This window comes from Boleophthalmus pectinirostris, unplaced genomic scaffold, assembly GCF_026225935.1.
Source record: "Boleophthalmus pectinirostris isolate CB_2022bp ecotype Guang Dong unplaced genomic scaffold, ASM2622593v1 HiC_scaffold_5, whole genome shotgun sequence".
Lineage (NCBI taxonomy): Eukaryota > Metazoa > Chordata > Actinopteri > Gobiiformes > Gobiidae > Boleophthalmus > Boleophthalmus pectinirostris.
This window is the reverse complement of record NW_026571404.1, coordinates 17,280,339-17,308,240: the sequence shown is the minus strand read 5'-3', so window position 1 is coordinate 17,308,240 and position 27,902 is coordinate 17,280,339. Positions and strand designations below refer to the sequence as shown.

Below are 27,902 nucleotides of genomic sequence, written 5' to 3'. Positions count from 1 at the left end.
TCACCCGTGTACAGTGGAGTTTTTATATTTTTCTTTGGAATTAAATTGCTATGTTTTAAAGGCGCATTATGTAACTTTTCTGGTGAAGGCTCTGTCACCTGTCCATGTAGAGATGCTTTATTATGGCTACTACAGTATGACTTTTACTTGCATTTGTTGAGTTACATATGTATTTATTGCTACCTAAATACCTCAAAACATGCATTCTTTCTGTGAGCTGGCTTGCCTCTCCACAGATCTGCTTTGTAACTTGGTCTGGCTGTGTTGTCTGATTGTCTGCATGGCGATAGATACAGTAAGTTCACTTCCATACCTTGGAAAATTTCAAGCAACGCAATAATATTTCAGATGTCAGACCATCTTCCAGAAAGGCTAGGATAGTTCACCTTTAATGTTAAAAAATGTAATGTATTCTCAGTTAAAAAAATAAAATAAAATACTGAAACCCCCCATGTTTATACAGTTAATTTTATTCTATATGCAAAATATTCAGTGATAGCAGCTTGGCTCTTTGTACACCTTAGATGTGTTTGGCTTTCTGGTTTGTTTCCACATTTTGTTGACCGGATGCACTTCAGTTTGGTGTTATAAAGGCTTAAATTTAATACAACAAGGCATATTGAAATATCCACAGTACATCTGCCACTGGGCAAGACCTCTCTATCAGTGTTTTCTTAAGAGGTAAATTATGTACAAGTTTTTTAATATCATTCATGAAAAAATAGGTTGCATATAAATTACACAGACATACACAGGTGTGTTCTTCAATAGCTGTGTTATCCCTGATTCACAAAACATTTTACCAGTACTTTTATGGCACATGTGTTTTAAAACCTATATCACCAATGGAACAATTTAGGACGAACATTAAAAATACCAAGAATACTGAGACAACAGGTGGTCCCCTGGGGCAGTCCACAACTGGAAATATTAAAGCACAAAAATACTGTAAAAGCAACATTCAGTCTGGAGACAATTTAGCTTACCCAACTGTAGGCACCAATAAATATGTAAGGTCACAATTTATATACAAATAAAACAATGAAGAAAGTATTAATAATATTCCAGCAAACTAAAGTAAACTTAATAAAAACTGCATTTAAAGCTACCATCTGTAGATTGGCAGACCTGCTTTTATCCGTTTTTACTCTTAAATAACACCATGCATAGATCCTATCTACGTTACTGCTGTCTGATAGTGTGCCAGTTTTGGTCGGACAGAAGAAGAGCAGACAACACATGTGAGCCTGAACAAAGGCCAGGTGAGGAAGGGGATTTGAGATCTGCCATCTCCTGATGGGAAAAAAAAAACAACAACTTACAGATGGTAGTAAAATACAAAACTGGACCCCCCCATATTTACAGTTAATTAGATTCTATATGCAAAGTGTTCAGTGATAGCAGCTTGGCTCATTGTACACCTTATTTGGCTTTCTGGTTTGTTTCCACATTTTGTTGACCGGATGCACTTCAGTTTGGTGTTATGAAAGGCTTAAATTTAATACAACAAGGCATATTGAAATATCCACGGTACATCCGCCACTGGGCAAAAATGTTTTCTGGATCAAAAGTTGTTAAAATTAAAAGATGAGTAATGGTAAATCACATTTTTAAATAGCGCTTTCCCACCTTCAAGACACTCAAAACGCTTTACTTCAAGGAACCACTCACCCATTCACAAACACACACTCATACACAAGTGTACAGAGACACTGGGGGTGAGGTGGGTTAAGTATCTTGCCCAAGAACACAACCACAACATTCAGTGGTGGGAGCTGGATTCCAACTTGTGTGTCAGAGGGCAATCACCCACCAACTCTAAAAGACAGATTAAAGATATTCTATTACAATCAAGTTGTGATCATTAAGAATTGCATTTTTGAAACATTATCATTATGTTGCATTATAGAAAAAAGCCAAGTAAAATATGTATTCTTTGACCGGGCTCGCATGTCCACAGATCTGTTCTATAATAGATGAGAGTGATAGTGCCACCTGTTTTCCTCCACAGAGATAGATTAGTTTCATATATACACCATACTGTATAATATTTTGGGTAAAGTCATGAGGATAAGTAGGTGATGACCATCCAGCAGAAAAGTTACATAGTGCACCTTTAATATGACTATCCCATCTTTTCATTGTTCTCAAATTCTCAGCACTTTCTCCCTTTACAGTTTTGATTGACAGGCCATTGGTTAATTGCTGTTCATTTGTGCCTGTCAAAACTACAGCGCCCCTTTGAAGAGTTCCACAGTGTCAGTGCAATTACCCAGCCCAGTGCATTTCTCAGATTGACAGCTCATTGGTTTATATTGGGACTGTATGGACGTGTGAGTGGTGCTCTGGTCACTGGGAATCCCATGGTGCCTTTCTTCTCATGCCAGCAGCAGTGTTTATAGGATTTTCTCTCATTTTCCCCAGTGTTAATTTGTTTCCACCAAGACAGCTATGACACATTCTCTCCTCTGCTTTTGCTCTCAAACTGTGTGGCTTTTTTACAATAGTGTTGAAATGAAAGACAAGATTGACTCCAGTCTTTCTCCAGTTTTTATTCCGACAATGGGCATCAACAACATGGTCGACATCCTCACTCGTTATCGGCCACATTTCCAGCTATTGGATTTTTTATTTTATTTTTTCAGACATATTTAGACAGTTCAGACATAACTGAAGGTGTAGGGGACTTTTCGCTGCCAGGTTACTAAAGTTATTCAGGTAATGGTAAAGTGAATCAGCATGTATCTTATAGCTTGACTTGAAATATTCTAGAGCAGGAACGTCTAACACATTTCTTGGCCTCCAGGCTTCCAGGTGAATAGCCCACCTATTACCTCAAGCAGTACTTTTTACTGAAACTGAAACTTGAAAATCAACCTTGATAAAGTCAATAGCAAATATTTAGTGCATCTCAGTGAGGATGAATCATTATAATTAAGTATGAATTAAGGTCTGCTCATATTTGAATACATGCATCCCGGACTTCCAGTCACTGTGCAATACATACTGGGAAAGATCCTCTGAAAAAGTAAGCATCAATCCCGATCTCTCGCTCAGCTTTGGTTACGAATTTAAAAAGTTAACTCCAAAGCAAAAGGCACCAGCTGTTCGCCAAGAAACAACTTCCACCGCAAAGCGACTAAGACGTGATGTTGCTGTAAAGTCAGTCGAACAAGAAAGTGCACGTCTTGCTTAACAAACGGACTTTGCTTTGATGGCTCTCCACATACAAAATGTTCACTGCAAACTTGGGATGATTTCTTAGGCAGCCAAATGTTTCCTTTTTGGTCCTTCCTGTGTATCAGTACTGCCCATCGCCTTCACCTTTCACTATTTTTCAATTCCGTTGGGAAGGGAAACAGTTTGAACGGAGGTTTGCAGTCACACAGATCTGATTCCTTTTTGCAGTTATGGAGTTTGCAAACTTCCGAAGCCCGTTTTCCGCTGTTAGGACATCCAACAACCACACAATTACAATGTCTGAATCCCATAACTAAAATATGACAATATCAGAACAATAAACAAAAGCGATATAGTTTAAAAGATCAACTTTGACAATAGATGCATCCCACTGGGAAGTCAAACATCACAGTTTGATGATCACTTTTTCAGAGGATCCTTCCCAGTATGCACTGCGCAATGACCGGAAGTCCAAAATTTAGGATGCACATATTATTCCCTATATTAACCACCACTCTGGCTGTCATCTTTATTTTGGCATGTGTCCCTTGGTAGATTTTTTTATTTTTTTGACACCCCTGTTCGAGTGTGTGGCATTAAACTTATTTTCAGTCAAGTAACATTCACTGAAACAATACATGCTTTTGAAGATATTACTGAACACTAAAACACCTATATATGAGTATAATGCTGTATTGTGCAATATTCCAGGCAAAGCATCATCTCCATGGAAACAAGAAGGTGGCACAAGTTAAACAGGGCACCTTTAAGTTGGATATAGTGTAATAGCTTTTAGAGAAGATATATTTTTTAAATTTTATTTATTGAATTTTATTGATTTGTTTGTTTGCTATTGATTGATAGTTAGTGGTTAGTTAGTTTTCTCCAGTGGTTTTCTCATCATAATAATTAACATTGCTATTTCCTTTCATAGTCGTCCAGAAGCTCTTCCAAACTGATCAGTGCTGTGGCCTTTCTCATCCTCAAAATGCCCCCCTCTCCCCCCCTCCCTCTCTCTCTCTCTCTCTCTCTCTCTCTCTCTCTCTCTCTCTCTCCTCTCATGCTCTCTGGACCCTGGGGTCTGGGTCAGGCCAAAGCACTGTTTGTGTTGACAGTGTCAGACTTGGATCATCCGCTGCCACTTCACAAGGAAGAGGGAGGAAAAAAGAAAACTCTGAGAAACAAGGCATTTCCGGGCCTACGGCTTTATTCCTAGTGTAGAGGATTACATTACAGTCCAACACAGGGGTCGTGAATCATGTTGAAGAAGACTGCTTTGAACTGTACAAGATCTTTTGGATAGTTAATTGGTAAAACATATCTCACAAAAGGAGAGATAGGACCTCTCTGTCAGTGTAAGAGGTAAATTATATACAAGGTTTTTAATATCAGTCATGAAAAAGTAGGTTGCATATAAATTATACAAAGATACAAAGCTGTATTCTTTACCCGTGGTTCAATAGCTGTGCTATCCCTGATTCACAAAACATTTTACCAGTACTTTTATGGCACATGTTTTTTTAAAACCCGTATCACCAATGGAACAATTTAGGACAAACATTAAAAATACCAAGAATACTGAGACAACAGGTGGTCCCCTGGGACAGTCCACAACTGGAAATATTAAAGCACAAAAATACTGTATAAGCAACATTCAGTTTGGGGATAATTTATCTTACCCAACTGTAGGCATCAATAAATATGCAAGGTAACAATTTATATACAAATACAACAATGACTAATGTATTAACAATATTCCAGCAAACTAAACTGAACTTAATAAAAGCTGCATTTAAAGCTACCATCTGTAGTTTGGCAGACCCGCCCCTGTTTTAATTCTTAAATAACACCATAGATGCTATCTATGTTACTGCTGTCTAATAGTGTGTCAGTTTTGGTCAGACAGAAGAAGAGCAGACAACACATGTGAGGAAGGGGAAACAAATTTCACATCTGCCATCTCCTGGTGGAAAAAAAAACAAAACAAAAAAATAATAATTTACAGATGGTAACTATAGTTGTATAGGGACTGAGTCAAATTTTGGTCAGGGATATGGCTTTAGCACTGTAGGAAAAAAAAAATAATAATGTGATTCACCCAAGCATGGATAATCTAGCTCTAATCCAGCTCTAATATTACAGTATTGCTGATGAATTCTTGATTTCATTGGCTCTCAATACCAAACTAAAGCTTTATAGTATGCAGTTAATCGTTATACCCATTGTGACCTTTAATTTTATATGGTCACACTCTATTAGTCTCCCTCCTCTTCACATGAATTTTTAATCACCATAGTCTATTATTAACCACAGCAGCTCCTCCCACCTATCACACTGCGATCACCCTTCTTCGCTGGGGCGTCTCCATGGCGACCACATCCATCTCGGGACAGTCCGTTTGGCCCGGGTCAGAGGGGTTAACAGGGAGGAGCAGAGGTGGCTGATGGGACTTGGTGGAGGAGAGTGGGCGACGTAGGACCACAATCTGAGCGCTGTGTTCACGATAAAGCAGGTCAGTTAACTCGGCCTCTGTGGAGTTCACCACTGGGAAACCATTGACCTCCACCAACCTGCAAATCAATAAGACAGACGATGTGTGGCACTGTTGCAAACCAGTCCATAATTTATACTTGTCATTATGTCACTGATATAGGTTCACCAGATAAAATCATTTACAGCATTTGAAAATGATCTCTTCAGTATCCAAAGCATATATGTAGGAATATTACTATTAGTGATCTTATAAATAATAAACAGACTATAAAGCATTAAATCCCCATTATGCCATTTGAAATTCTGTGTAATTTTGTCTTTCCATTGTACTGAATTTGTCCATTATTTTCCACTAATTATATTAAACTAAATATATACTTCTTGCAAGATACCATTTTACCATGTAACATGTCTTCCAGTGAATAACATATGTCCTTACTGTGAGCAGGATTGCATCTCCACAAACCTGACTCTTATTTGGACTGGAGTAGTGTCACCTCCTGCTTTTTTCCACAGATGTTGTTCCTAGCTATCATATTCCACAATATGGCATAACAAATTTCAGTGGAGAACGTAACAAAGTAAGGTTTTAACTTTCTACTTCTATAGAATCATGCAGCTGATGTGCAACCTCCAAAAAAAGTTACATATTCTATCTCTTTTTTGTTTTTTTTTAATGGTTGACATTCTTTGCATTTAAACATAATTACGGTACTTTATTCCAGTAATTTAGAGAGTAGAATTGTCATACTTTAGCACCCAGTGGGGATATTGATTGATACTTGTGACACTGAAGCCAGAAGTATCAACTCAAACTTGAAACACACATGGTCCCATAAGAATCACAGTATTTCAAAACACATCTACAATGAACTGGCTGTTACAAAATGGTAAAACTTGCCAAACGAAATGCAATACATAATCGTGAATGACACCTTTGTTTGATTTATTGGCCCAGTTACAATGGATCATAAATAAACTTTTGTCTTGGATTAACATCAAACCATCTGATGTTAAAAACTGGTTTGTTTCCATGACAATTAGCCAATTAGTAACTTGACTAGTCCCTCCCTTATCCCCAGAATAGTTACATAGTGTTCTGCCAGCTCAGTCAATGGCTCATTGTCAGTGCCATGTGCATCCACAGGTCTGGAAGGGTTGTGTATTTTAGTGAGAGCTTTTCATAATGCTATAATTGCCTAATAATCCCAAAATGTTTATCCCTCTTTTCTCCTCTCCTACTGTTGTGTTTCTATGTTTTAGGATCAGGCTGTAATGGTTTCTATAGTGACTGTTTGAAGTGTTGACCAAGAGGGAGTGGTAAAGACACCAGGAGGCACGTGTTACTGTATATTCTGTTAATGCTAGACACGCCATACCACTAGAGGGTTGAAAGTGAAAGCAGGGCAGAGTTTTCATGTGAATTGTATATTTTGTAAAATAAATATGTAGAGTTAATTCTTTAAAGGTACACTATGTAACTTTTCTTGCAGAGGGTCCGTTGCCGGCTTTTCTTGTTATGTTATTGTTTGTCCTGTTGTTGCTTTTCTTGGGATCTTCCACAGCAAGGCATAAACTCTTCTGTCTCTATGGAGACACCACCAGGCCAAGTTAGGTTCAGGTCTGTAGAGAGTTGGCCTGCTCAGTTAATTCAATGTCATACTGTGGAACATTCCAGGCATAACAAAAGCACTGCCATTCAGAGACAAGAAGCTGGATAACTCCAACATACACTTTAAAGCTTTAAATGGTATAGGTCATGATTACAGGTAACTCAGAAGCGGTCATAACTCACCTGTCATTCACACAGAGGTGCGTGTTGCCCACCTGGACCACCACCAGGCCGCTGCCCTCTCTGTAGTGATATGTGAAGCTGTAGTGGCCTCCTGGCTCCCTGCTCTCCTGCACCACCAGTAACATGGCAGGACACTGTGGGGACACCAGCTGACTCAGGCTGCGGATCGGCTTTTTGGGCTTCTTTTCCTAAAACACATTCAAGGTTAATGTACACGTTATTGTCCCCGTCTGCACTACACTTTGGTGCCACTGGGACAACCTGCCAGTAATATGAGGAAGTGGGTGATGGTAGGTAACCTTGCACAGCAAGATCGAGTATTGCGATATTTGAGTTCGGAAATGAACAATAATCCATCTCGGAGTGTACCCTGTGCCCTGTTAAGTGGTTGGACCAATCAGAGAGCAGCAAGGCCAAGTGCCCAACAGACATCCTTCAGCCTATTTTAGCACCAATACAGACTTTTTTAGTTGTGAAAACTGATCAGAGGAAGTGCATTTGTGGACAATGGAAGATGTTTGCACTTTTCTCTCAACTGGACGTAATAAAAGTTAGATTTTTCGGCTTGTTCAACTGTTGTGATGCTTTGACCAATCAGATTCAAATAGTCATGGTGCTATCACTTTCAGCGAGAGCCGTTCCAGACTGATAATGTGTAGAACTCGTGAGCCAAGTTAGATGGCAAGACCCACAGACCTATCTCCAGATCTTGAGCTAGGTTTGTGGGTTATAGTGCAGAGACCTCTAGTACGGTACTCCACACTGACGCTCAGACCTGGACTTAATTAACACGAATCTTCCTAATCTAATGAAAATATTATGTGTATTATGTTATGCTGCATGGGCAAATATAAAAAATCTTACTCGCATTAATCGCATGAGTTCCTGTGACTAATCATGATTAATCACATGTTATATGCAAAACCAACTGATAAATTAAAAAAGCAGCATATAGCTCACTTTTATTGGAAATGTAAACAAAAGTGCCGTACATTAGTTGTGCAAACAGCATTTCTTTATACAGTAGCAGGGCACTAGTCTGTAAAGTCCATGTTTATACTTCTTCCTTTGGAGAATTTTACTCAAAAAAAGAACCAGTTTCAGTGCAGTTTGTCAATTCCTAGAATTTTACTTAATGAATTGAATTCAAAAGTAAAGTGCATGTGATCAGCTGCAAATAAAGTATTCAGTGTAAATCTTAACTGAAAAAATCTAATCAAACCAAATACAAAACTGAAATGTATTGCCACTGCCAGGGCTTTAATGTTATCCTGTTTGATATAAAAATGAGAACCTCAGTCAAAAACAGTAACCAGAAAATAGAACACATAACCAGAAAACACTTTCAGTGCAGTTTGTCAATTCCTAGAACTTTTTTTTAATTTATTTTTTTACTTTTCTGAGCAAGGCAAGTTGCTAAGACATACAAGAATATTAATATTAAGAATGCGATCACTGGCACCGGCTTCTCGGGGAAGAAAAGTAAGACTGGGGGTGGGGGGTTGCGACTAAGAACGATCAACCGCACGGTGATGCCCCTGCAAGAACTTGGTGCCCTACAGTATGCGCTGTGTGTTTATGTGCGTGTGTGGAGCGACGGCTCTGACATGTTGCATCTCACGTAGTCAACTGAAGCCTCGCTCCACTTGTTTCATTGAATGATTTGCCAGCATCAACTGAGTGTGTTGCATTTAGGTGATATTTCAGACTCATGAAACTTCAGTAATAAGACAGTTCAGCTTTGCAGTGTTACAAATGACTTTGGCTGTGTCGAATGCGCCCTCCAGACGAACTTTAAAATGAAAATGGCCATGTAAAAGTTCCTCACTCCTCTCCATGTGCTGGTTAATGTTAATGTGTTTTGTGTTAATGCCACACAAAACACATCTTCTATGGTGCATTCTTTTCCTGAAAATCACCTTTTTAGGTAATACACAAATATTAGCTGTAACCTTTTAGCAGAGACAATAATCATCTACATATCCACCTATATTGGATCAAAAATGAAAAGCATATTTCTTTGTGATAGATATGCCTGAGAATAAAATGATTCTCAGTACAAAAGGATTTTATGAACAACTATGTGGAAGTACTTATGAGATTAGATTTAGGATGCCAGAAGACAACATGTAATGATTAGCTTTGGTACAGAGATCACACCACAAGTAGCTTGCGGGGATCAGAAATAACTTGTGAGTCTAACCACCAAATTCCTTCACTCCCTTATCCTGGCTCTTGGCACCCTCGCCCCTCCCTCCTGCCCCAGAATGCCGTGTGAATGCCTCAGAGCTATACATGCCGCCATGTAGGGTTCAAAGGTCACCGCTAAGACTTCTCTCTCTCCTCAGACAAGTGGTTCAGACAGGATATAACCACGGAAACGCAGCCCAAGCCCTCCAAGATACGCAGACTAAAGAGCATCACTTCTTCCCTTTTCTGTTTTGGCTTAATATTGGACACAAGCCAACAGCCAGAGGAATGTATTTTTCATATTGTTTATTCACGCGATGGGATCAGATGTGGGTCTACCTGAGATACGTAAACAGGAAGTTTTCTTGGTTAACAAAAAAGAATGTAATGAATCCTGAAAGGTTCTATGGGGATTTTTGTAAGGCAATTCTTATATTCTCAATCATTTAGTTCTACCAAATTTGTTAACAGTGTTTTTTTTTTTTTCTCTCTCTGACTGATAATTTGCTTATTTGGTGAGTTTGCGTTATCAAACATCTGTAATCACAAATCCGAGTTTAAACTTTTGAGCACTTTTAGCTGTCATATTTAAGATAAGAGAGTCCTACCTTGCCTTTTTGTCACAATGTGGCAATGCAGATGAACAACATAGGCAACCAAAAATCAAGACAAAAATAAACATTTAATAACAAATAGGGCTGGGTATCATTAAGAAGCTGCTGATACGATACATACTTCGATACATAGGCCACGATACAATACATATTGCGATACAGTGCACTTTCGGTACGATATGATATATTTCAAATTGATTCGATACGGTTCAATAAAAATTAAGGCTAAATTATGGCTGTGATATTAAAAGTTAAACCACTTCTTGTGCAAAGTTAATATGAAACACACCCATTTTAATCATCAAAACAGTGAAAATGTCAATTGCGTTGCGTAAATGAGTTCCCTTTCTCCAAACAAGAAACAAAAGTGAAGCGCTGTAACAACATAATTTAGTAAAATATACCAAAAAATACTGATATGGTGACATATCAATACAGCAGCCCACAATATCTATACTGTATCATCACATTAAACGATACAATCTATTGATATTTCAATATTTTTCACCCCTAATAACAAAAGTCTTTAAAGCCCCACCGTGTAACTTTTTTGTTAAATTTTTTTCCATGGAATCATATAAGTCTCATGCCACCTCCAGAATTTAACACACTTAATCTCATTGTTTAACTAGAATATCTGAATATACTATAAATAAAATTAAGATACAAAAAGAAGGAAAAAGAGATAAAATATGATAAAAAGGCTACAATACTATTATAATGTCTATGACTGTGGTTTTGTATTTGCTCTGAGTCTGTCCCTAACCTGCAGACCCTGTGTTTTTAAAGGCAGAACAAACCTTTACTCTCCACATTTCCCCTCTAAGTGTGTGTGAAGCTTTTAGGTTGTCCCGGCTAAACTGCTTATTTAAAACCACTTCCTCCATTTATTGTCCTTTACCCCTCCCCTCTCTCCCCCTCTCCATCCCTCTCTCTTTGTTTCTCTTTCTCCTTCCCCTGTCCTCTGCTTTATTGATGCTCCCTAGCCACTATAGATCCTGGAGATTAGGTTGACCTGATGATGAAATATTTCCTTATTGTCTGCAACGTGGAGACCAAATGCGCTGTGGTCTGCTCCTTATTAGTGATCCGTCAGTTCCCAGGCCGCTCTGACCCGTGCGTTAACTCTTGATTAGGTCATACGATAAACATTAGGGCTGCTGTTTTTCCCACAAAGTCAGCACCTTAAAAAAGAAGACGTTTGTGCCCAGGGCTACTGCAACACGACACGGGGCACCATTCAAAGCACTAGCCGCGTGTGTCCTTTTTATGCCACCTCGTTAGCTTCTCCAAACAGGGATAAAAGAGCTACATTAAAAGGGGTATCCTTCGGGGATAGGTGCAGATAGCTTTACACATGCCGGCCTATTTCTCTAGATCAGCTTTTGTAGAACACATTCCAGCAGTGGTATGGTCCCAGCCTGTCAGATGACACAAACTTCATTATAGTATTCTTACTAAAACTTGCAAAGGACTTTACATGATGCATAGAGACTTACTAACTGTTTCTACTATGCACATAATAAAAGGAATGTGTGTTGTCAGTCAGTGAGACAATGGACAGAAGATGGAAGTTTATGCTGTGGTGTACGTTTCGTGTAATGGTTTTGTAGACAGCGAGTCATTAATATATTTGTTTGGTTAATTGCAATGTCTCTTTCAAGGCTTGTAATTGCACTGATCAGTCATAACATTTGTTCATCATGTGTTACCTGCAGCAGTTTTCTGTAGTTTTAGGCATTTTTTCAGCTTTTTCATCTCTGCATGTAACAATAATGAAGGGCAGTTAGTCGGGATTCACCAATACCCCTTTTTTCAGAGTATGAGGACTCCATTTTGAGTACTTGCTGATACAGATTACCGATACCAGAGATTAGGGGCTCTATTACATTGCTAAATCTAATTAATTTCATTGGATTTTTTTATAGTCTAGCCTACAATTTCACTGCAAGGGGCAGTTTTAAATTTCTACCAATATCACTTAAGTTACGGATAATTCCAGTAGTAATTTAGAAAAGTACCTGACTACTCACTTTGCACGAGCAAAGAATCACCAACAGCACCAACCCCTGTTAACCCATAAGTAGACACAAGCAGTGCTACTTTACTACCATAGTAAAGTATAAAGTATTGTAAATTATAAACACCTATGACTGCAAGTTGCAACACATTTTTAGCCTGTATCCTCATGGTCAGTATCATCATGAACTCATTTGCATCACCTCTCATCGGTTCATCTATTACTTCCTGAACCTCTTTCCCAAATGAAATTGTCCATAGCAAAACAGGGCACACCACAAGGTCTGTGTTTTGGAGATCTTCAGAACCAGTTAGCCATCCAACATTCTGACTGATTTATGCCTGATTTGTGTATGAGTGAAACCGTACCTTTATTAGGCTCTCCTGTAGTGCTGCCTGGAGAAGTGCCAGCTGTCTGTTCAGATGCACTATAGAAATCTCCTCCTTGAAAACTTCACAGTTGAGCTTAATCTTTTCCAAAAGGCGGACCTCCAGCTGTCTGAATGTAGAGACAATGTTGTTTCAGTGTAATCGCTCTCAGACCATATGCATTACATCTGATGTTTGGATTGGAGCTAATGAGGCACAGAAGTGCAATCATTTTTATGATTCATTATGCTACTAAATCACTCAAATCTTAACCACAAAATCATCTGTGAAGTACATATTACACTATATTACATATTTTAGGGCTGGGCAACATACATTTCATGTGTTCAATAATGAGTAAAAAATATTAAACTATTTCAAATCATCTGCTTTTTAAATTAGCAGTGAATAAAACAGGGACATCGTTCTTGCATTAAATGAGTCCAGCATAACAGCAAAACTGTCAATGAGGTTCAGTATAGTAGAACTTCCAGTCATTCTAGTTGTGTTATTTATGATGATGTCTAGAAATGGATACTTTCATCACTCGATAATAATCATTATAAAAATTCTGCAATATAAATGAAGCGTATGATTCTTATATAAAACTATGGAGCCCTGAAGATGTCGGAAAAGAAAATAATAAATTCTTATAAAATAAAAAATAAAATATATAGTATTTTGAGGGAACAAGATATGAACTAATATGACATTACAACATTATTTAATATGTCCCCTAAAGATATATATATATATATATATATATATATATATATATATATATATATATATATATTATTTTTTTTTTTTTTAAATTTTATAATTATCATTTTCCTTTCCGTCATCTGCAGGGCTCTATATAAAACACCTACTTCTTTTTGAACCCATTAGAGGTGTTCATGTTGTCTCTGAGCATCTGCAGAGTCAGTCGTTTGTCGTGCAGCCGTCCTGTGACCAGCTCCAGTCTCTGTCTGAGCTCCACAGACCCCAGCCTCTCCACTTCCACAGGCCCCTCCATGGTCTTCAGCTCCGAGCAGAATGCCACGAGACCCTGGTGCAACTCCTGGACCTAACACCAATCATTTACCCACAGTTATTTATATGTGACTATAACACCTTGTCAATCCTCAATCTAGTCTGATCTCTGAAGCTAAGCAGGGTTAGGCCTGGTTAGTATTTGAATGGGAAACTACACTGTTCCAATAACAGTTGGAACACTAAGGCAGCGGTGGTTCAAATGCATACTGTCATTGTGTCCTTAAGCAAAACACACCACCCTCTGTGCCAATGAATGTGGTTTGTGAGTGACTGGTGATGGCCGGGGTGATTGGTACTGACTGGTAACCTTGCTTCAGTCAATCTACCCCAGGGCAGTTGTAGTCTGCCCTGGGGTATGGAATAAATAAACACAAACAAATAAATACACAAAATTGAGTCCTGTTGAGTCTTTGAGCATTTTAAAAGCTCTATATAAGACTAATGCATTATTATTTAACTATATCATGTGTTGCAACACCACAATGATTCCTGTACCTGCAGAATAACATTTTGAAGTGAATCGACTTGTTGGTTTAGCTCCTTGATCCTCACGTCTTTCTCAGGTTGGTTTACTTGAAGAGGTGTGAGGGCTTGATGGCAGTTCATGCTGCTTGAGTCTGGATGGTGTCTTGGGGGGACTTTAGGTTTGTCCTAAAAGTAAAATATATTTACTGGTTTTACAATAGCAAAAGATCAGATTAAAGGTTCTATATTACACAAAATTTACTCCTGTGACCTTTAAGTCAATTTTATGAGTTAGGTACTATGTAAAAGATATTACACTATTTTCAGATATACATTATAATGTTCCTCATCAAAAACGTACGTGGAGTTGTGTTTTTTTTTAGCACATTATTATTTGTCTGTCTACATCTCCAAAGCTCAAAATGCTCTGTTCCACCTTGTGAGGTCATGAAGAGGTTTTTTTCAAATTAATATTTATGTTTGACAATTCCAGGGCTAAAATCATCCAAATGATTCTAGTGAAGGTGTATGGAGTTTAAAACACGACATCACACGGTAGGAACTAAGCCTACATATACTTTAAAATTGTTCACAGTACAAAATTCATAATAGACCATAAAACATGGGAATTGTAAAAATATGTTATGATATATATTTTTTTATAGAGAGGCAGTGTATATTGCCTTGGTATTTGTTACATTGTTTGAGTCCAAGTATAAGACAAAAATAATTTGTACCAGTTTACATAAATGCAGCTCCAGTTGCCTGTTATCTGCTCCTGGGAGACTTCCAACCTGTCGATCTGGTGAGAGCTCCTCAGATGAACCTTTAATGCAACCCATATGACTGTAAATAATATCTCTATGTTTTTATTCAAACAATGTAAATGACTTGTAAACTGCACCTTCTGTATGTTTGATGCTGAACAGGCTCCTGTCCTCTGTCATTCCCACCATCTTGAGACACGAGTCCACGATCTTTCCCACAGTGGTTTCCTTTGGCGTTCTCAGGTGAACTATCTGCTGTGAAACTGTCTCACAACATGATACAACAAGCACAAGAAATGACATGAATTATTGTATGTAGCTGTGGGCCTGGTGCTCAGATTGCTCAAACGCTTAAGGCTGGGTTTTAATAGGACTGTATCGGTTGCCCTACACTTCCTCCACCAGGGCATTGAGTTACTCACCATTTATGGCAATCTCTATGAACTGGGAGTTTCTTTGCACCGTGTAAGTTTGAGTGTTGTTCCTGTGGGTGAAAAGGTCAAAATTTTTAAGATTAAATAACCAATTTTTAGCTCAAAGTGCATGATGGATGTAATAGGAGATTTTACTTTAGTTTTAGAGATCTGCGATTCCTGGTCAGACAGCTCAGATGGGGTGACGAGGTTGATTTGCTCATTGAGGGAAAAGAAGCAGAGTGTAGGGGGCCATTATTGGACCGCAAAGGATCTGTGGGAATAGTATAAATGTGAATAAATAATATAGAGAATAAATAAGTACAATAATGATTTTGTTAAGTGGTCTAAAATTAAAATATATATTTGATATATTTTAAGATTTTTACCACTATTCATGTTCTGGGTACACTAAGTATCTTTTATTGCCTTAAAGAGGGGATCAAAGACATTTCATTCTGCTGAGGGTTCACACTTCACTGTGATTGGTTAAATCCACTTAGGATGTAGTGGGGCATGGTACATGGGGGTACGTCATCCACCCACTTTTCCCGACTTGATAAATAAAAAAATAACAAATATAAAATAGCTTCAACTTAAATGTCAAACCGGAGCTATTGGCAAAGATGAAAAAAACCTGCGTAGGCTCATGATATCTGCAGCACTGGCCTATAGTGACCTGCCACCTGAGGGGACCAGGACTGAACTAGGACCAGGAGTAAAACTGAACTAAACCAGGTCTAAACCAGGTCTAAAACAGGTCTAAACCAGGTCTAAACCAGGACTGAGTGCTGGGACAGGCCAGGAGCTGTGCCTGCGTAGACCGTCGGATGACAGCAGGCGAAGCAACAGTCCTAGTTTAGTCCCCAGGTTCAGTCCTGTTTTAGTCCTGGTTTAGAGCTAGTTCAGTCCTGGTTTAGTCCTGGTTTAGTCCTAGTTCAGACCTGGCTTAGTCCTTCTGGTTCAGTCCTGGTTTAGTCCTAGTTCAGACCTGGCTTAGTCCTTCTGGTTCAGTCCTGGTTTAGTCCTCCTGGTCCAGTCCTGGGTTAGTCCTCCTGGTTCAGCCCTGGGCACATGTGCTGTAGCCTATTCTATGTTCTGTAGGTGATTATGAACGGCGTTTATGTTAATAACATCAATGAGGTCACGAATCGATTACCCCCACTTGAAAATCCCCACTACACCATTGCTTTCCACTCACCAACAGCAGGCATGGGTGGTATTAAAGAAGACATATTGTGCTTAAGCTTGCTATATAGTTTCTGACACCTGTGGATCATTATTTTTGCACATTTTAAATTGCAATATTAATCTCAAATAACTTCCGCAACGCCCCAATCGAGCAGATGTTGCAGTAAATGTCATCACAACAAAGAGCTTTGAAGTTGTCGGCACCTCTGATGGACAGCTGCACTAAGAAGTCAATTTTGCATAATAGGTCGGCTTTAAACAGGCACGCACTGTGTTGTTGTCAGTGTAACATTAACGTAATCACCAAACTAGCACATCCAAAAATCACAGGGAATTCATCATTATTTGACACTGCCCAGCCCTTCTTCCTCCACAGAGTTCTTTGTACATGTACCAAAAGCGTTGTTGATCTTCTGGCTGATGTTGCTTGGATTGTCGAGCTCATTAAAGATGGCGGACAGTAGGTGCTCTCTGTCCTCCATCGTGGTGATCTGCAGTGACTCCAGGATGTTCATGTTAATAGAAGCCAGGTCCTCTCCACACAACTGGGCCTCTGCAACAAACACACCCATTTACCACAACACAGCAGCAAAGGTGTCAACTCTAATTTAGCATCAATGCTATCTCCTGTTGCTAACTTTGTATCTGATGTGTGGTGGAGATAATGGAAACAGGCCGTGTGTTTGCTTGTGTTATGTAGCCACAGGTTTACAAGAGCAGGGTTTTACCTCTGATTAAAGGGAGGCATTTCTGGAGTCCGATACTGGTGAACCACTGGCAGACTTCCTCCGTGTTCATCTCCCGTAGAGTTTTGGCCATGTTTATTTTCATGTTCTGGAAAAGAGGAGTAACCATGACATTTGTTTATGCATACACAAATCTGATTATAATCTGATTTCTGGACATTTAAGATTGCAAACCGCAAAACCTGATGCAAGTAATCAGAGGGACAATTATCAGAAAGAAATCCGGTTATTTTGTTGTTTACATCCCATTTTAATGAGATGAGATTTCTTATAAATCCAAAAAATGTGTAAATAATCAGATTCTGAGTGCGCATGCCACAGCCAATGCACCTTTACATGTATGATGTCAAGCCCATGTATCCATCTACATTTAGATTCACTTGTGTAGATTATTTTGTGTATTTTTATTTTTACTTAACCAGATAAAATGTTTGAGAACCATTTCTGATTCGCAAACATGACCTGCCCAAGGACTACAGAGAGAAATTAGCATCTTTTGGTGTAACCTGATACAAGGCATCTTTCCTTTTTAAGTCAAAGTAACATGGGACTGCCCACTTACAAATACAAAAACTATAAAGCATGTGTGACTTATCATTGTACTGACAGTTGTGTTTTTGACAGTTGTGGTTTGCGTTTAGAGCTGCATGGAGGTCTACATGTTATTGCAGGTTGTTTTGTGTACTGTTTCACAATGGAGGTTAGCAGAAAAGTGTCAATATGTTGTTTTTGTAGTCACATAAAAGTTATGACATTTTAAAAATATATATTATTGCAGTATTTTTTGGACTGTGTTTTTATTCTACTTAATAATTCTGTCAAAAAAGTTAATTTGATGATGTCCAAAATGTCACTCTTTACATAACTTTTTCATGTTATTCTATTCATACAACAGAACTACCCCCCTATGGGAAAGAAAGATTTTCACAATCAGCTCTGTCATCACAGTGTCACACATGGAAAATGATTCAGACTTTAATTAAAGAGAAGACAAAACATGGTCAAACATGGCCACTTTGTCATTGTCTGCATCTCTGGTTCATTTTAACACGTACCATGTTACCACCAATCACACATAAACAGGCGCTGTGTATGTTTAGCCATAAATAATCTTTTTGGAAAGGACAATAAAATGTTTGCTTATCTGAAACCATAAACATCGATTTCCGCGTAATTCCAGCCTTAGTCACTCTTGTTCTGTTTACCCTGCTCTTGGGAAGAAACTGCCACATTCCCAAAAAGATTCCCTTAAAAGGTGAGTGTGTTCTGATTAGCTTAGCTTGGCTCTGAATCAGGATTTCTCTCTGACAGTAAAACAACTATGAGAATGCCCCGAATGCTATCTCAGTTGACCATGACCACCTAAATAATCCATACTAGCTAATTTGAGGGCTCCGAGGGGCTTCCCAACATGAGACAATGCATAAATTACTCATTCGTAATAATAGGTTGCCAGATGAAAATAAAAGTCAGTAATGTATGTCGATATTAACTACAGACCATGAACGATTAACTTTAAAGAAACGTTTGGGTTTGTTGTTTAGCCAACACAAGGATCACTATGGATATGGGCAATCTAGCCTAGCAAATCCTGGACACAAAGATGAAATTCCTGCCACTATTTGCTTTGACAGATCAAGGGGATGCTGGGAAATATAAACAGATTGTATTCTGTAATTGCAGCAGCTCAGGGCAGTGTGCTGATGCCACCCTGAAGGCAGTACTTTGATGGTTTCACTACTGTACCTTCTCACTGTAGTTTCCATTGAGGGCGCTCAGAGGCAGATAGGACGCTGTATGGAAGCACAAAAACAAGCAATGAAGGCACTGTTTCTTTAAAGGTACTATATTACACAAAATTGTCTACTGTGGGCTTTTTACCATGATATAATGTTGTTATCTCATCAAAAACATACTAGGAGTTGTGTTTTATTCCACTCACACATGTTTGAGTAAGACTTTATTAGAAGACTTGTACATCTCCAGAGCTCAAAATGCTCTGTAGTTTAAGTAAATGGCTACCTTTTACCCTTTGTTCAGTAGATTTGCTAGTCAGGCTGGCTCAATTTCATTTCTCTCCAGTGACTAGGTCAGGAATCATAATAGTATTCTGATTCCTGACCTAGTGACTAGACGGTTTGCAAGAACCCAGGAAGTTGTAGACCTCGCACTGGCCAATCAGCAAAGAGCTGTGAAGCCATGATGTCAAACTCAAGCGCCTGTCTGGGTCCCTTTTGTGGTACAGCACAACAGTAAACAAAGCGGTCGAGATGGATGTAGACAAAGCCATACATTCTGGGTTGGCAACGATTCCCGAGATCGAGAATTTAAAGCCAGAACAAAGAGAAAGTTTGGTGAATTTTATCAAGGGGAAAGACGTTATTGCCTTTCTTTCTTCGGGATTTGGTGCATTACATACGTCACAACCAAATAGCAGAGATTGGTTAAATACAAAAAAGTACCCGCCTACCGTCGAGGTCAGTCATGAAACTGGCTGATGAATCAGGCTATAGATTTGCAATCCCACATCTGAAATTACCCAAATGATTCTAATGAAAGTCTATGAAGTTTAAAAACACAATGGAGCACTTCCTGTATTACAACATGACTTCACAAGTTGGTGTTTTAAGTTTGACAGCAGGAGAACTCACACCTACATATGCAGGGTTGTGTGCTACATGTGTGAATAAAACACAACTTCAGATATGTTTGTGATGAGGAAATATATGATCATAAAATAGTGCAACATGGGCCCTTTAAGGTAACATATAAGAATGTGTTTACTTTGTGTGGTAAAAAGAGGCAGACCTATCCTAGTTTATTTATACTATACAAGCGTATTTTGTGATGGTTCATACAACAACTGGCATGCCTGTTAAGAACACCATGTTCTAAGTGTCACTCACAATCCAAAATGTGCTAACATGTTTATACGGTTAGCATTATAAGAATAACAACATGTCCATAGTGTTTTGCTCATTTTCTGACAGTGTGAGGACTCCACCTCATCCAACACCCATCTTCTGGCAGACCAGAGAACTTTGGGGAAACTTCCTTATGTAGATTATAAAATCACAGAATGTGGTCAAACTAGTGTTATAATAAAATAATTTAAAGAGGTGACAGCAGTTCAGATGGTAAAGCATTTGTCCACTGATCCGAAGGTTGGTGGTTGGGATCCAGTTCTTAACATAAACAATGTTGGTTGAGTGGTCAAATCCCCTGACCCACAGGTTGGCTGGTGTGATTTCAGATCCCACAGATGAATGCTGCCGTTGTGTCCTTAGCCCACCTCACTCCCAGTGTGTGCATACACTGGTGTGTGAATGGGTGAGTGGTTCCTTGATGTAAAGCACTTGGAGCGCTTTGAAGGTTGAAAAACGCTGTTTAAAAATGTGACCATTTTACCAAGATTCACTATGTAGCTTTTTTAGGGTAGGATTTACTACCTGTAACCAAGGAGGTATTATTGTTTTGCCTATAATAGTCTGTACACTGTATGGCATTACATGTATCTGTCTTCATGGAGACAAGCAGATTAAGTTCAGATCAAATCTGTGGAGAGTTAGCCCGACTCACAGTAAAAATAATACATGTTTTTACAATGCACTTTTTCACACATCTGGAATTGAATAAAATATTGGTAATAGTGTGCAACATTGCTGGAAACACTCTGTGGAGACAAGCAGCTGGTGAACCCCTAAGCTGCAAAGTCATAGTGCACCCTTTAAGATACATATGTTATTTCATTGTTTCATATATAAAGTAGTGTAGATATACTGTATGACATCATACCTGCCTCGCCAACAGTTACTCGCCTTTGCCGTGGGGACTTGAGCTCGCGGGGTTTCTCTATGATTTGTGCAAACATCTGGAGACTGGGGCTTTTGCACAACATATCCCCGAAGCTGCGAGAGCGAGTGATCGGCCTCTGTCAGAAAAAAAGAAAAACAAACTCAAATCCGATTATTGTCACGATTGGACTGTAAATGTTTCGCAAATCAATTTAGACTCAGAAAGTACCTCTGCACTCATGTGTCAGTCTAAATCTGATAAAGGAGGAATGTGCAGTACTCTCTGTGGTGTTATGTTTACTTTCTTATAGGTCTATAAGTATAAGTAATTGACTTATGTAACTACAGTATAATCATACCCGTGGTTGAGTGAAAACGTCCATCTTGGAACTTTGACGAAATCTGCAAAATTCCGACTTAAGCATTTCAGGACAGCTCGGATCAGTTTGGCTCAGGTCATCTGTACAAAAAGAGAAACAGCATGTCCATAAATGCTCCAAATCAATTCAACACTGGTGCAAGTATAACATTTGTCAATAATGATTATATCTGTGTAGAGGAATGGAATGTTTACATATCTTTTATTTGTACATGAATATAGGTTTAAAGTGCATAATAGTTCTTAATAAGATGTGGTGGAACCTCTAACAGAAAAAAAAAAAGTTTTATTTTTTACTTAGATTAACAATCCTTCGTCAATGTTTTGATGATTAACATTACAAATTAAGGGTTAAAATGTAATCAATTTACCATGACAGCCAAGGTTGAAAAAAAAAAACACATTGAGTGGTTGACTGAGATATGTATTCCTGATTAAGATCCTGGCTCGAGTTCTAGAGATGATTATCAAGGCCCAGTTATAATGTGACAGGAACTACATAAATTCCACTGAAAATGACAATATATTGTTGTTGTGCCTTTAAGTTAAACACTAATCCCACAGTACAGGACTTCTGTACCCATTTCTACATAAAATGTAAGCATGAGTGAATAAGTGACATGTTTCTTTAGGAGAGGGTATCAATGAGTGAGTGTCTGAAGTAAATTATTATGTGTGCACTGCTGTATTTTATAGGTGAATAATATTTTGACACATTTTGTATATAATATGATCTTGTATGTTAAAAGCCTAGAGGGGAAAGAGCTGCAAATGAGTTCTGGCAAAGTGAAATATAATGCCAACAATGTACATACCTCATATAGTGTGTCTTATGTTTTTGCATTTGTCTCCATTCAAATAGACCAAATAAATAAATACTTGGTCAATTTGTTTGAAGGTTTGGGAGGTGCTGAAGTGACGGAATTCAAAGTAAAGACCAGATTTGGAGATCAGTTTGTCTCCCTCTGTCCTGCCCCTGGCTGCAGGTCACAGAGTGCATTCGTGCTGTTTTAGTCGCTGCTGCTGATACGGGACACACTACATGAGGTTGCCTAGTAACCTGTCAGATACACAAATGTCCGTCTGATCCATGACATACTTTTCTGACAACTTGAGCACTTTCCCACAGAAACGACATTTTCCTCCACTTTCCCAATGTCACTCTTTGGTCAGCAGCAGATATCCTTATTTCTGCTATCATAACAAGCAAGACAAATGGGGCTGAGAATGTGCCGTTTAGTTCAGCCATGCCACTCTCCTCTATGTGATTTTAATAGACGCTGGAATGTTTATACTTGTAACCCATAACTACATTAACTTTAATACGACCAGTGACTGAAGGATCTATGAGTCTTTTACTGTCCGACAACAGTGGCGTTCTCAAAACAGTTTACCTAACAGAAATATTCAGCCTAATTTAGACACATGTTTTTCATTTGAGGGCCCTGACTTTATGAAAGGCGGTTTTGACATGGATGGGAGTTAGATGGAGTCCGAATCAGATAAGACAGTGTAATTGGTTTATGTGTGTCAGCAGAGGAATCTCGTCTGGGTCTCACCACAGACAGTGAGGGGGGAGAGGAGGGAGGGAGAGGGGCAGAACAGCACCCTCTCCATCACCTGCCCCAGGACATACTCTGGACTGGATCAAAATGTCCTGATAGTCAAACACATCCAGGATATGTACTTTCTATGGTAATGTGAGTATAACCTCTTTCAGTGTAGTCGGTAGTAGTTTGAAGAATTAGTATGGCAGTAACTATGTACTTTAACTTGTAGTTTGTTTATGCTTCTGAAAATAAAACTTTCTGATAACTTTTTATTATACTAAGGTTAAGACATCCCATAATTGTTATTTGTATGTGTTTCTTGGTCTGCAGTAGTATATAATATTGTAGGTAGCAAAAGTAGTATGAAGTAGTGAAAATATTTGAGTGGGGATTGTTACAACCCAGCTCGCTTGGGGTGAGGGAAGTAATAAAAAAAAAAAAAAAAAAAAAAAAAACATGTTAAATGGAATAAATTAAATAATGTTTAATTAACAGGGTTGTAAAAAGTAAATTAACAAAACAGACTAAAATATAGAGAAAATACTGTAAACTAAGAAACAAAACAGCAGACGAGTTTTGCACCACAAAACGGGTCACGCAGGCTCACACAAACGAGTGGTTAACTAAGGGACACACACAAAACTAAAACACAAGTTCCCCAACTTAAACACATAAGCCCACAAACAGAATCAAGTGACCAAACAAAAAAAGGCACAAAACTAAACTAAACTAAACTAGACATACACACACAAACAAAAACACAAAATGGCAGACTGGACACCAAGGCCAACAGCCATGAACAGGTGTTGGCAATCTCCTTAAATAGGGGGAGGAGGCTAGAGGTGAGGCAGGATTGGCCAGGTGTAAAAGTACTCCACCAATCACGAACAAGGGCTCCCACAGCAGGATCCAGGACAGCCAGCAAATTAATTTAAAACACACAAAACAAACTGGAGGCCTGGGGCTCTAACAGGATGTATCAAATGTAATCCTGGGATGTGAAAGTAAAAAACAAACAAACAAAAAACAAAAGTATGAGGTAAAAGACCAATGCATGGTGTAATAGATGTCCCTATGGAAAGTATTTTAGTGAAGTACTTTTTGAGTGTACAGTACTGAGAGCAGAGGCAGCAGTCCTGTCTCCTTCACCTGTCTACTACGGTTTCTCTGCACAGGATCTAAAATGTCTTCAGTGCAGCCAAAAGCACTGAGTTAGACCAGTGTCAGTAGTTTATAAAAGACATGACGGAGGAGGCTCTATCTCTGACCTCAGACACAACACAGTGTCTTTGAAATCCTGAGAAAATCACTTCCAGCCTCCTCCTGTGAGACTGCTCTGCTGTTTATGACACAGGGACATAGTCTGAGAATGCTAATGTCCCACCACAGACAGGGCAGAGCGCTCAGAGCCATTGTCTTCCAGGAAAAGTCCAGAATAAAACAAGCATGTGTTTATGATGCTGTACTAATGTGAAATCATGGTCACAGTTGGGAGATGGACGTCAGTGCTCAGCAAACTGGACAAAAGTCAAATGATGAGTGAGTCATGATAAAACACAGTGTAGACTATAAATACTTCATAAGTAATGCCGTGCGGTGACAAAGAGCATAAACTCAATAGTAACTTCAACTAAACAATCATATCTATCCACTAAAGCTTTTTAAACAGTTTAAGATATTTACAGTACATAATTACCAAGACCATTTTAAGGATTTTATAATAATTAATTGGGGGTGATGTAATTCCTTTGGGCTTGTTAAAAGTAAAGCCCTGTTCTTTGGCATAAGAAGTCATTCTGTTTGCAAACTAAATAGAATGACTTTTCTATTTGACTTGACTAATGACTATCAATTGCACACATGCATAAAGCCAGGCTGGTGCATGACAGCTTTTGACAACTGCCCTCATGCACACACAGGATTATGAGCAAAATAAAAGCAGAGAAGCCAAAGATTTCAGCACATTTCTGTAACAGATACAAAAGTGATGTTATCATTTGCACTATTATTGTCCTGCGGCCATCTGAAAGGAGAGTACAGCTCTTTGAGAGATGTCCGAGGAGGGAGGAGAGCATGCTGACTCACAGGAACCCAAAACCTGGGAACCGCCTGCCCAGCCATGCTCTGGGAATACACTCACAATGGCTAAAAAGGGCGAGCAACAAAAGGGGAACTTCTGAGAGTCCCAGCGGAGGCGCTCAAGTACTGTAGCCATGTCACATAATGACTGCAATTTCATCTGAATGGAGCTCTGAGATCAAAACCAAGAGGCAATACATGAGCTCCAACAGCTGGATCAGGAAACCACCATCAATCGCCTTAACCCCACCTGGACCTGTCTTAAACAGGACAATGGCTCACTGAAGAAAAGACTCCATTTGGGCTTAGCAAATAACTCATGATAAATGGAGAGTTGACATGTGACATAAAGAGTCAAGAGAACGATATTTCCATACTAAAGGATTCAGTATGCTGGACCTTGCCAAAAAATTCAGTAAGTTTTGGTTCAGTTATAAAGACATGCTTGTGAAACCACCGTAGTGCATACTGTATATCACATGCAAAAATGATGTGCTTCAGAGAAATAAAAATACTGGTATTTGGAAACTAAAAACAGCAGAGACAGGGAGCTGCTGGTATCCGTATATCCAAGGGTGCTCATGAAAAATGGTACATTTAATCGAGAGAAAAAGACAAATAAGGCAGTCACTCAGGCACTCACTTAGAAAATATTTAAAAGCTTTTATTGTAAGAGAGCAGAAAACACTGATGCGTGTACTGGTATTTGGTTTCAGTAGTTGGTTAAAATAACTTTCTAAGAATTACTTTTTGGTCACAAAGCAATATATATTTTGGCTAGATCTGATACTTATTGTATATGAAAATATTTCTTTTTTTACCTCCATAAAAAATGGTCAGAACTCAATGAAAAGTATTAGGACATGCTAGCTCTAAAGACAATTATCTAAGATGGAAATGGTATGGTTACAAATGTATTGTTTATTTACTGACTTTTATTTAGTGGTAGGGGAAGCAATGACAAAGCAGGAACGTGCAAACCTCATTTGGGAAGTGAATCCAGGACTTCCTTTGTGCAATGTTGGGTAATAAATATTATAAAATATGACCAAATATGACAGTAAGATAGTTGTAAGATCTGACTTGCCAGGTTGTGTTTTATGTTTTCAGTAAATAAGTGCGTTGTACTTTACCAAGAACTGTAGAGGGCATGACGGCAGAACACTCACTTGTTTGTGTGAACACAGGAAGTTGAGTCATCAAGTATCCACTTCTCAGTAACCTGGGCTTCGGCTTCTTCTTCTCCTCTTTGGTCACCACCACAACCTTTTTCTTTTCATCCAGCTCCTTAACCTTATCCTCTTCTTCACACTCTTCAGTTTCACCGCCATTCTCTCTGTTCTGTGTCATTGTCCCTCCTTCTATTGGTTCAACATCTTTCACCTCTTCTTGACAGTCCTCTTTTCCATCATTATCCGTAATCTCTGCTACAACGTCTTCCAATGTCACGTCAAAAAACTGCTCATCCTCCACCACATCGGAGGGCGTAGCTGGAATCAAGTTTATGGAAGGTGCTTGAGTCTCATCGTCAAACAACAACTCTTCTTCCTCATCATCATCTCCGCTGATAAAAGTTATAGCCAGTTCAGGCTGTAACACTGTTGGGAGTGAAGATAGTGGCTGGAGCTTCTTTTTTTGCTGATACCTGAGGCATTGAGACACGGAGCTAGCAGAACGGGTCAAAGGTTCTTCTTCGAACAGGCTGAACGCGCTGTTAACTATCCCGATATCTTCCGTTGCAGTCTGCTCAGCTTCCATCGCACCTGGTCCATCCAAGTTTAGCTTCTGGGGGCTGCCATTAATCTTATCCTCCAAAAGACCCATCTCCTGTTTTCTTTGCACACAGCAACATAACTTCAACCAACTCCATCTGCGCCTAAAACATCCAGGTTCCTCCTCGTTCTTGTTTTCCATTGCACCTCTAGCCTCACAAGCTCGTACTGGCCATTCTTTACATCCAAACCCCTTGTGCAAAATTATCAACAACCATGTCTGGTGAAAAAAACACAGCGTACTACAGGGATAGTTTGTTGCTAAGGAGAGCATTGCCTAAACAGTGTATTCTATTTGGTGCATCGTGGGTCAGGTGAACACTTGAAATGAAAGCTGGGTTGAATCAATGGTCTTTGATATGCTAACCAGTAGCATTGTGCACACAGCTCCAGTTTCAAAGGGACTGTACTGCAACAACAGGACAGTATTTCAAATCTTAGCCAAAGGGAGGTAATAATTGTACCATGTATGTATAAATAAGATTAGCGTGTTTTTGTCAAGTCACCCATATTCACATTTGAACATGCACAGAATTATAAAATATCAAGAATAGATTTTACTTATTAAGCATTTTTCATTTTCATTAACTCTCAGAGTGACACTGAGTAAAAGTGATTTGAATGTCTATCCATCCATTTATTTCCACTTCTCCGAGGCTTAGTCGCAGGGGCAGGAGTTTAAGCAAGGACTCCTAGACTTCCCTCACCCCGGACATTTTCTCCAGCTCTTCCGGGGGGACCCCAAGGCATTCCAGGCCACCTGAGAGACATAGTCCCTCCAGCGTGCCCTGGGTCTTCCTCTGAGCCTCCTCCCGGTGCGACATGCCTAGAACCTCTCTCCAGGACGGCGCACAGAAGGCATCTGGAGCAGATGCTTACGCCACCTCAGCTGGTTCCTCTCTATGTGGAGGAGCAGCGGCTCTACTCCAAGCTCTTCCTGTGTCACTGAGCTCCTCACCCTATCTCTAAGGGAGTGCCTAGCCACCCTGCAAAGGAAACTCATTTCAACCTCTTGTATCCGTGATCTTGTCCTTTCGGTCATTGATTA

General features: G+C 39.1%; 2 protein-coding genes across 2 annotated transcripts; both read right to left on the bottom strand.

The window, feature by feature from the left end:
- Positions 1-5,147: 5,147 nt before the first annotated feature.
- Positions 5,148-13,721, bottom strand: LOC129411579 (uncharacterized). The gene is made up of 4 exons (XM_055162871.1): positions 13,533-13,721; positions 12,661-12,790; positions 7,469-7,656; positions 5,148-5,750 (listed from the first exon to the last, which is right to left on the bottom strand). The coding sequence occupies exons 1-4, from the start codon at positions 13,676-13,678 to the stop codon at positions 5,510-5,512; spliced, it is 705 nt and encodes a 234-aa protein (XP_055018846.1). The 5' UTR covers positions 13,679-13,721; the 3' UTR covers positions 5,148-5,509.
- A 439-nt stretch (positions 13,722-14,160) lies between these two features.
- LOC110156877 (uncharacterized) lies at positions 14,161-26,906 on the bottom strand. Its single transcript, XM_055162961.1, has 12 exons — positions 26,252-26,906; positions 25,089-25,148; positions 21,434-21,534; positions 21,076-21,211; positions 19,027-19,073; positions 17,263-17,368; positions 16,929-17,087; positions 15,500-15,617; positions 15,353-15,414; positions 15,068-15,193; positions 14,901-14,989; positions 14,161-14,349 (listed from the first exon to the last, which is right to left on the bottom strand). The coding sequence occupies exons 1-12, from the start codon at positions 26,904-26,906 to the stop codon at positions 14,161-14,163; spliced, it is 1,848 nt and encodes a 615-aa protein (XP_055018936.1).
- Between the last annotated feature and the right edge of the window lie 996 nt (positions 26,907-27,902).

Coding starts and splice junctions, on each gene's coding strand:
- LOC129411579 (XM_055162871.1), bottom strand. CDS start 13,678: ATGGAGGGGCCTGTGGAAGTGGAGAGGCTGGGGTCTGTGGAGCTCAGA. Junction 7,657..12,660: donor TACAGGAGAGCCTAATAAAG/GTACGGTTTCAC, acceptor AATGTGTTTTAG/GAAAAGAAGCCCAAAAAGCC. Junction 5,751..7,468: donor CACCTCTGTGTGAATGACAG/GTGAGTTATGAC, acceptor ATTGATTTGCAG/GTTGGTGGAGGTCAATGGTT.
- LOC110156877 (XM_055162961.1), bottom strand. CDS start 26,906: ATGGGTCTTTTGGAGGATAAGATTAATGGCAGCCCCCAGAAGCTAAAC. Junction 15,618..16,928: donor GAAGATCAACAACGCTTTTG/GTACATGTACAA, acceptor CTATTCCCACAG/ATCCTTTGCGGTCCAATAAT. Junction 14,350..14,900: donor AGCTGCATTTATGTAAACTG/GTACAAATTATT, acceptor TTTTACTTTTAG/GACAAACCTAAAGTCCCCCC.